The sequence below is a fragment of the Lipotes vexillifer genome, unplaced genomic scaffold (assembly GCF_000442215.2).
Source record: "Lipotes vexillifer unplaced genomic scaffold, Lipotes_vexillifer_v1.1 scaffold42, whole genome shotgun sequence".
Lineage (NCBI taxonomy): Eukaryota > Metazoa > Chordata > Mammalia > Artiodactyla > Lipotidae > Lipotes > Lipotes vexillifer.
In genome coordinates, this window is record NW_006783436.1 from 1,388,151 (window position 1) to 1,397,929 (window position 9,779).

General features: G+C 38.2%; 1 protein-coding gene and 1 non-coding gene across 2 annotated transcripts in view; both read left to right on the forward strand.

The window, feature by feature from the left end:
* Positions 1 to 9,779, forward strand: part of SCFD2 (sec1 family domain containing 2) — a 404,625-nt gene that overhangs the window by 53,437 nt on the left and 341,409 nt on the right. The window contains exon 3 of the mRNA XM_007456086.1: positions 2,316 to 2,443. Coding sequence (XP_007456148.1) covers positions 2,316 to 2,443 — 128 coding nt within the window. The remainder of the gene's footprint in view (positions 1 to 2,315; positions 2,444 to 9,779) is intronic.
* On the forward strand, positions 9,410 to 9,482 carry TRNAE-UUC (transfer RNA glutamic acid (anticodon UUC)). Its single transcript has one exon. It is a non-coding gene; the product is annotated as a tRNA-Glu (tRNA).

Sequence of the window (9,779 nt, forward strand, 5' to 3'; positions counted from 1 at the left end):
GAGTGAAAGAGGTCCCTGTGCTTGGAGTGCCTGCGGAGGCTCAAAGGGGCCATGGAGCTGCTGTGGGTGAAGGGAGAACGATGGGATTTGAACTCAGATTTATCTGACCTCAGAACCCATATTTTAACCATTACAGTAGTCTGATGGGGCAACCACAGCTGACATACTGTGATCTTGGAGACACTGTATTATTCTCATGGAAAAGAGGGCGGCAGTAAAGTTCTACTCTGGAGGTTCTGTATGTAGAGTTGAGAGTATAGAAGAAATCCCTGTGGCTTGGGGTGCTTTGGAGAATAAAAGTAGGGAATGATTGTAGACCATAAATTTGGGAAACTGGGAGGAGTGTACCTCCCCTGCTCAAAATTCCTCAGTGGTTCTCCATTGCCTTCAGAGCTTTAGAGAAATTAAGTAACTCTCCCAAAGCCCCATAGCAAATAGACCTAGCTTTAAAAAGAATTTTTTTCTCTTATCGTAGTATAGTTGATTTATAATATTGTGTTAGTTTCAGATGTACAGCAAAGTAATTCAGTTATATATATATATATTTTTTCAGATTATTTTCCATTATAAGTTATTACAAGTTGTTGAATGTTGTTCCCTGTGCTATACGTAAATCCTTGTTGCTTATCTATTTTATATATAGTGGTGTGTATCTGTTAATCCCATAGTCCTATTTTATCTCTCTCCCTCTTCCCTTTCCCCTTTGGTAACCATAAGTTTGTTTTCTATGTTTATGAGTCTGTTTCTGTTTTGTAAATAGACTCATTTGTATTATTTTTTTAGATTCCACTTATAAGTATAGACCTAGTTTTGAGTGATGATAAAGACTTTGTTCGTGACTGCTGAACTATGCTACCCTTCTCAGAAAGTGAAATCAATCTCATGTTGATTGGCTGCTCATCACTTACAGACTGAAGTCAACAAGCCTTGGCAAGGAAGGCAGGGCCCTCCTAGAGTAGCTCCCAACGTCTCTTTTACACTTACTTCTACTGCCCCTCCCCTTCCACCTTAGCATGGAGCAACTTTGCTTACATGTCTGTCTCTTCTTCCAGACAATGAATCATTGAAAGCTTTTGCCCTGTTTTGTTCTGTATTCCAACCACGGAGAGTAGGGCTTGGCATGCAGTTACCTGCTCATTTAAATTAAACTTAGAATATTAATTTTAATATTAATGATGACAGTTTTGATCAGATCAAAAGAAGTGGAATATGTTGAGCAGTGATGTTAGTTAACGCAGAAAAATAGATGATAATAACCTTTCATTAAATAGTAGTTGTTTTTATTATGTGTCAGACATTAAACTCAGTCTGAAATACATCGTTCCAAATCAAATTCAAATGTGAAAGATAAACCTTATTAGGTATAATTTTAGAGCTAAATTAATATCTTATTAGATACAACTTTTAAGATAAAACTTTAAAAAATGTATTGATTTTCAAACTATTGCTAACTGGATAGTAGGAGGTGTTTCTGGAGTTTAAGTAGAGGAAAATGTCCTTAGAAAGGGAAAGAGGTCATCTTTGTTTCTTTGTACTCAGTTTTTAAAACGTTACTACAAATGTGTATACTTGGCTACATGCAGAGATCTTCCGGAAAGAACACTGTACTCATTTATAATGGGGATGTGGCACGTTGGGTGAGACAGAGGGCTGTTGGAGAAGTGAGCCCAGATGAGACCCTGCATAATGCCCTGCTTCGTGCTCTTATCAACGGTTAATTGTAAGGGCTTTGTCAGTGCTGTCCTTCCAACCCAAGGCCCAAAGTGGGCTACTTAAGGCCATCGTTTCATAGCCTAATTCCTGATTGTCATTCACTAGGAAATCTACTTGTTAGGAATTCTGTTGAGTAATTTTTGAATAGAAATTCTCATTGCTGATTGCCTTCTGTTTCTTAGACAAGTACATTACCTGAAATTTATATGCTTGTAATCACTGATACATCATTTTTGGACATGTATTTGATTTTGGCTTACATAACATTTATATGTTACTCTAGCAATGTTCAGTTATACTCTGAAATACTTTTAAGTGCAAATTCTCAAAAAAAAAATGTCATACAGTTTTCCCATACTTCTCATAGCACAGCATGCCCCCCCTTTTAAGTGGCTTGATTTTATTGTTTCCTTAATTTTTCAGTATTTTGTGCTGATTAGAATGGGTGAGATGTTCTTTATTTAATCCTAATACTTAAAACTGTCAGTGGGAAGAACTACATTAGTACTCAGAAAAGATGCTTAAGAAATTATTTTGCTCACTGCCCTTTCCGTTATCCAGTAGAAATTTACCCTAAAGCTCTTTCTGTGGTTTTATTGCAGTGACCCCGCAGCCAAAGCCCTGTGGGAAGCCTTATTGAACACCAAGCACAAAGAGGCAGTGATGGAAGTCCGGAGACATCTAGTGGAAGCAGCAAGCAGAGAAAACCTGCCAATCAAGCTGAGTATGGGTAAGTTATCCACTTACCCACAGACAGTGACCACCGGCTCTGAGGAAGTTCATTTAAGTCTGCTCTGATCTGCAGGCCCACCTAGCCAGCATGGCATCTAGGTAAAAGTATTGAAGACATTTATAAACTGATGAAGGAGTAGGCAAGGAATTTATACACGTGCCCTCGGGGCTCAACCATGAGCTCTTTTCTTAGACTCAACTTTGGGAAGTCCAACAGAGTCCTTGCTTACAAGGCATCATGCTGTTAGTTAATTTGATCTAGAACTCTCAAAATTGCTCTGAACTTCCTCTGCTTCATTCTGTCCCACTTCTACACCCCTGCCCCCACCTCCACACTTACTGTGGAGAAGTGATCGCTTATTAGTTTAGACTTGATGAATGAATGACCGTGCTGACAAATCAGTTGAGGAGATGGACACGTTCTGTCCCGGCCTCTCACCCTTAGAGTGGTCTGCCGATTGTCTGGTTACATCAGTGTTACCCATTCTTCACCGCAGTATGAAATGCCTGATATTTCTCATTTCCTTTTTTTTCACATGGAGCTTTGTCCTTAGTATTAAAAAAATGGGACTGCAATGGAATTTAAATTTTAAATGGTTTTTTTCTTTGGATTAAAAAGTCAGAGAACTAATGTTTTTATTGGAGAAAAGGAATCTGGGGTTTTACCCTTTTTAAATTAAATAATTTTATTAGTATGGAAATATTTAAATATGGATATTGAATCTGGTTTTAATAGGTAGAATTTATTTCTGGAAAGTTGTAAAAGTTTATTTCTCTATTTAAAAAATAAGGTTTCTCTTATAATCTGCTCTTAGGTATCCAATAAATACTAGTACATTTTACTAGATGGGTAAATTTTTCTTGCTGAGATTTCTCACCCAAATTCTTGATTCCTAATGAGTACAAAAAAAAATCAAACTGTCAAGTTGAAATAGAACAAAATTTTGGAAGTAAAAGAATGTGGATGAACCTAGAAGGAAAAAAATTAGAGGGTCATAATATGAACAAAAATCATAACTTTAAGTGTCTTAGGTGATTATATATGAGGGCTTTAAGGAACATGAAGGGTGATGAGAAGAGTGAAAATAACTAACATTTATTGAGCACGTGTGATGTGCCAGGTTTTCTTCTAACTCTTTACATGTGTTATTTAATCTTTACTGTAATTCTGAGACGGGTGCTATGAGTATCCCAGTTTTCAGATAAAGAAGCTGGAATAGAGAAAAATTAAGTTGCCCAAGCCCATACATCTGATAAGGAGTAGGACTGGAATTCAAATCTAGACATTCTAATGTGAGAGAATATGCTTTTTATTTATAAAATTATCCTAACTTCATACAACCAAGGCCAGAGTCCTACATGTTGTTTTGAAGTAGAAATAAAGTTGTTTCTTTGAGATAATCCTGGCATTCGACTATAATTCTTGTATCTTTCTCTCCTTCCTCCCTCCCTCCCCTCTTTCTTTCTTCCTTTCCTTTCATTTTTTCTTTCCTTTTCTCTTCTTTCCACAGTTATAGGTACACATTGATAACATGTTTACCTAAAATATTTCCTTATCTGTGAATATGTTGAAATAAGAACTAATTCACATCATGAATAGAGAAAAGTAGGAATGCGCAAAGGGTCTGGGTGATAAGGTTAATTTATATTGCATTTCAGTGATAAAACCTTATGATGCTATCACAGAGCATAAATCAGTTTTTATTGCTCAATCAATGCAGGACTCTTGAAAGATCAAAACACTTTACATTTCTAAAGCTCTGTATCTTTTAAAAATAATCAGAGCCAGGAAAAAAAAAAAAGCAGGTAGCCCCATAAGGAATTCAATTTAAATATTTGACTTTTCTGTCAACCAAAAAAATTTTAGATAAGATGGTTTGATTTATCCCCAAGCTCCAGACATGGGGGAGGGTGAGGAGAGGAAAAATAAAAAAGAAGGAAAGAATCAGACAATTGTTAGCCAACTTTGTTGTAAGAAGGACCAAAAAGATTGGCCCAAATCTTATTCTATCTGTGTGCCAACTATAATTTAGTAAAAGATAACACACTGTGGCTATGCATTTCTGCTTCATATCACTGGTCAGAATTTCTGGTGTGTCTCATTTCTGTATACCAACAGATACATAACTATGAACAGTAAGGAAAAGGGCTGGAATTTAAACATAATAAAACATTGATATTTGAAATCTGCTTATCATTAAAAAAAGAAAACTCATGCTCTGATATCCTAGATGGCTGGAATGCTTTTTCTAGCAGCATTTAAACTATGAAATGTACTTTAAGCTATGCACTGTTCTCTCAACCCCTGCTGTAAATTCTACTGAAGTACACATTTTTCTGACTGTGATAGAGGCTTCTGGTATTTTTGAGATATTAAACAGATATTTTAATTCTAGATTGAAGACTTTTCTTATATTTAAATTCACTGGGAGGGATCCCATTATATAAAATTTCTCAGTAAAAGGTAAGTTAATATTAAAACATCATGAGCACCATCATTCTCTTAGGGGAAAAAAGTTGAATTGCCAAAAGAAAGAAAAAAATTCATTTTATCATTTCACATATAAACATATGCCTTCTTTCCAAGAGATTGTTATTAAATTGTCAGTTAACTAAACATATATGTTCCAGAAAAGTGGTTTTTTAAAGCATTGTAAACTGAATTGTATTTTTCCCACTGGCTTTTCATCATGGAAAATGTATTCTGAGAGTAAAAAACAAATGGACTCTAAGAAACCCATTTGTTTGGACCCAAAATGTTCACTCACAGAGTAAGATGCCCATCTCAATCTCTCCATATACAGAGAATCTGTTCCTCTGGACTGACACTGTGGTTGGGGGATCTTCACCGGTTTTCCCATAGCTCTCTGCAGAGTGGCTGTATTTAATGGCTGGCAGAAAGAGCCTATTAGGGCTAAAGTGAAACAGATCTCTTTATGACACTGTTCTTTGTTCTGCAGCCAGATTTTTTGAAAAAGTGTTCTATGCTCAATGCCTGTTTCTTTATTATTTTCTTGCTTATTAATCTAGTGTAGTCTGGCTTCTGGTACTTTTTTGCTGAGAAGTCCTCTGGACTACTGAATGTAAGGGCATTTTTCTCAGCCCTCATTCTTCTTCATTTCTTTGCGATATTCACTACCAGATTGTCACCACTTTCTTGTACATCTCTCTCTGTTTTCTGGGACTTCCGGCTCTCCTGATTGTGATGGAGTGCAAGGTCAGTTACACATGGAGGTGAATCACAGTTCTGCTACTTATTAGCCAAATTTCAATTTATTTATCCATAAAAATGGGGAAACTATTTCCTGGAATTTTGAAGGAGAAAGCAAGCTCTGAGCAGAGTGAAGATTATGATTATCTAGCAAACTGGAATTGGTGTGCTGCAGTTATATTCTATCTATGGGGAAATCTACGTGGGAAACTATATTATAAGAGGGTTGTAAAATCAAAACAAACAAATCAAATTAGATAATTTCCCCCTTTCTTTCTTGGAAATGTACCAATTCATTCTTTCCACTTAAGTTGGCTTTTTCTAGCCTTTATGCTGAATATTTCCCTTTTGATAACGCATTCTTTCTTTAAGCAGAATTCTAAGTAGTGTTTCCATTTTCAGCTTAGTTATTACCTCTTCCCTGACTCTCTTCACCCCCCAAATCACCTTGGCTGTATTTGGGATTCCCAAGCCTCTGTGGTCACACTTTTACAGGAAAATCTCTTGAGCTACGTTTCCAGATGATACTCTGATCCATTGCGTTGTGAAGCTTCTGAATTTACTCTCCTTGTTTGGCAGCACTGGAGTGTTAGCTCCACATAATCACCATCAGTGTCTCTCTTCCAAATGAAATGTGATGAGTGTTTTCAACCATTTGTGAAAAGACTCGCCTTTAACCAACACATTTTCTAGTTCTGAGCCACTGACAAAGTTCTAGTTTGTTAATGCCCGTCCTAAAATGTGATGTCCAGAGCTGAGTAAAGATGTGTTGTTCTTTGCCTCTTTTTGGACACCATACTTCTCTTAATGAAGTCCCAGATGAAATTAGTGATTTTTGCTTCCCACCAATGCCACACCCACTATCATTTCCTACTTTTACGGCTTTGAAAAATAGCTTAAATCAAAACACTAAAATTTTATTCGATGTATACTTTTTTCAACATTATTGAGAGTACTCTGCTTCCTACTATTGGTATTGAGTTCATCCAGTTCTGTGTTTTGATCACATTTATATCTTTTGCCTTCATTGTGGAGAATTTTGTTTGGGATTAAGGGGAACATGTATGCATACACATCCATGTGTACGTGCGTGTGTGAACTGGGTGTGGAGATTGTGAAACTTTGCAAGATGGATAGGTTAAAACCTAATAAGACTAACGTACCATTTGATATATGGTAATTCATAAGAGATAAGAAAATCTGGATGCCTCATAGGGAACATGCACTGTTGAACTCTCACATATCCTTGTCTTCATGTATTAGCTCTTGCCACAGTTTGGGGAATGAGGAAGGGAATTGACTTTTATTGGATAGCTACTTTGTTTCAGGCATTATAACAAGTTTACAAAGTTTGTTTCATTTAATCCTCCCAGTAGTCTTGTCAGTTTGGTACTCTTATCCCCCCTCCCCAGATCTCAACCCACCCTTCTGCTCTGTGCTGCTGGGGCTGGCACTGTGCAGACCACATTCTGCTCTTCAGCTGGCTTCCTGGTGGGCTACACTGATAAGGGGTGCCAGAGGGAAACTGCAAGGCTGAAAGGGGAAGAAGCAACTTGCCTCTTTCCCCCTGCTGCCTGTGGATTTTGCTTCTGCTTGTCAGTGTCATGCCAGCAACATTTCTTCACCCCAGCAGTGACAGGTCCTTCCTGTGGGAGCAACTGAATCCAGTTTGCAGTTCTTCCAGTACTTGCAGAACCAGCTTCATGGCACCCCCTCCTCAGAGGTACCAGCCTAGCCAAGTAGCACTCCGTTCTCAAGAGGTTTAATTCCAGCCTCTGTGTTTCTTCCATCCTACTGGTGGTAGCTGCTTCCAACAGTTGCTGCCTGCATGATACCTTGGAGTTCTCGTTTACCTTTCAGTTACCCAGTTAACAATTCTGAATGTTAAATTTTCTCTGCTCAAATAACTGGGCCCAGCCAGGATACAACCCGGGTCTGTCTGACTTCTGTATCAGGACTCAAACTACTGGCGGGGGTGAGGAGCGGCTACAGAGCCACAGGCACAGATATGGTTGTGCCATTCCTCTGTCTAAAACCCTTTGATGGTTCCCCATTGCCTGAAGATAGTGTCCCAACTCCTTAGCATGCTATTTATAGAAATCTTTCTGACTTCTAGCCTTATGCTTCACCCATCCACTCAAATTGCTTTTCCTCCCTACTCCCCATTCCTCAGGAGCAGAACAGGGGAGGGGTGGATCCAGGTCTTTGTTGTTTTCGCCTGAAATATTCTCGTTTGATTGTCCCTCCAGGTTTCCTTCACCCTTCTCTACCTGTGCTTCTGGAGGCTAACCATTATGGACTGCCTCAGCACGCTTTTCTGCCCTTGGCCTCTGAGTTCGGTTTGGCCAATGGGAGGCATGGGCAGGAGATTTAGAGGGTGGGGGGAGGGTATGGTTAGGGTATTGTTTGCCTGGCTTCGTCCCTGCCAGGATGCAATTGGTTGCTTCCCTCTACCCTTCCCTTGTTGGTTTTCCTTAACACTCCTGATTTCCCTTAGCCTAACTTCTTAGACATTCCTGTTGTTATGTTTGCCTTATTTTTCCTGTTAGAGTGCCATCTTTTTCCTGCTGGGACCTTGACTAATATAACCACTCACTTTATACTACGTGCTTGTGCACACATGCATGCACACACGCACACAAACACTTTGCTGTCAAACCCACCTTATTTTTCATGATCTAATACAAATGTCACTTTCTCTGTGGAACCATATCTAATTCCCCTTTAACCTTCTTCCTACACCCTCCTCAGCAAGCTGCATTGATTGCTCTGGCTTCTGAGGACCCACAGCTCTTTCTCTTATTTCTCTTAGTGCTCTGTCTTAGCACTTACCACAGTGCAAAATAGTTAAATGTGTGTGGATCCAAAACTTTGCTAGACAGTGTCCATTTCATATTCTCCATTGGCTGTTTGGCTTGGTATATAGTGTGTGGCTTAGTACTTGCTGCTTGAATGAATGGATTGCCTTATGCGTGTGAATGAGTAGTAGAGGGACAATGTGTATTTCTACTTTCAGTTATATGCATTAATATTTCTATTTACAACTTTCCTTTATGATATTTCTCGTTCCTCCTGATGTGTTGTAGCATCTGATCATGTCTTTCTTGATGCTTTTCCCTTGGTCTTCATGTCACTCTGCTCTTCTGGTTATCTTCCTCTTTCTGATAATTGTTTTATGCTTTTTTTCCTTAATTCTAGTTTCCTGGAAGACTGTAGATATTTTTGTATCCCCTGTTGTGCCTTGCACATAGATACTTGGTTAATAATTGCTACTGATCTTAAAGCCTGACCCTACTTCCCTCCTCCCTCCAAAAAAAGAATGCTCATTTCATTCTTCAGGCTTTTAAAATTCTCCCCCCAACATTTTCTCCATCATATCTCGCATCCCCTGTCATTCTTTCTAAAAGATGACATCTTCTATTCCTTTCGGTACTGTTTTTGTTCATACTTCTGTTATAGCAGTTACCACCAGACCCTGAGTAGTTGGGCCTGAGAATTCTTATCTGTGCTTCTTAGTATTGTCCACACCTAACACAAGACCTTGAAGTTACTATATACTCAGTAAGTGTTTATGGAATGAATAAATTCTTGAATTAATACTGTCAGTTGGTATTTGTTATGTATTTATTTAATGGATTGCTTCTTCTGTCTCCATCCTGTGGAATCCAAGAGTGACACTGATTTAGAACATCAGTTCTCAAAACTTTTTGGTCTCAGAACCCCTTTACATTGTTAAAAGCTATTGAGGGGAATTCCTTGGTGGTCCAGTGGTTAGGACTCGGCACTTTCACTGCTGGGGACCCAGGTTCAATCCCTGGTCAGGGAACTAAGATCCTGCAAGCCATGTGGTGTGACCAAAAAAAAAAAAAAAAAAAAATGCTATTGAGGTTCACAACAACCTATGAACAACAAAAAAAGAAACTATGTGGACACCAAGAGCTTTTGTTTATGTGGAGTATATCTATTGATACACGTGAGATAGATAGAAAGAAAATATCACGTCAGGAATTCAAGCAGGGAAAAAGTTTTTAAATATTTATTAATTAATATAAAAATATAATAAACCTATTACATGTTAATGTAACATATTTTTGTGAAAAATGACTATATTTTCTCAAATAAA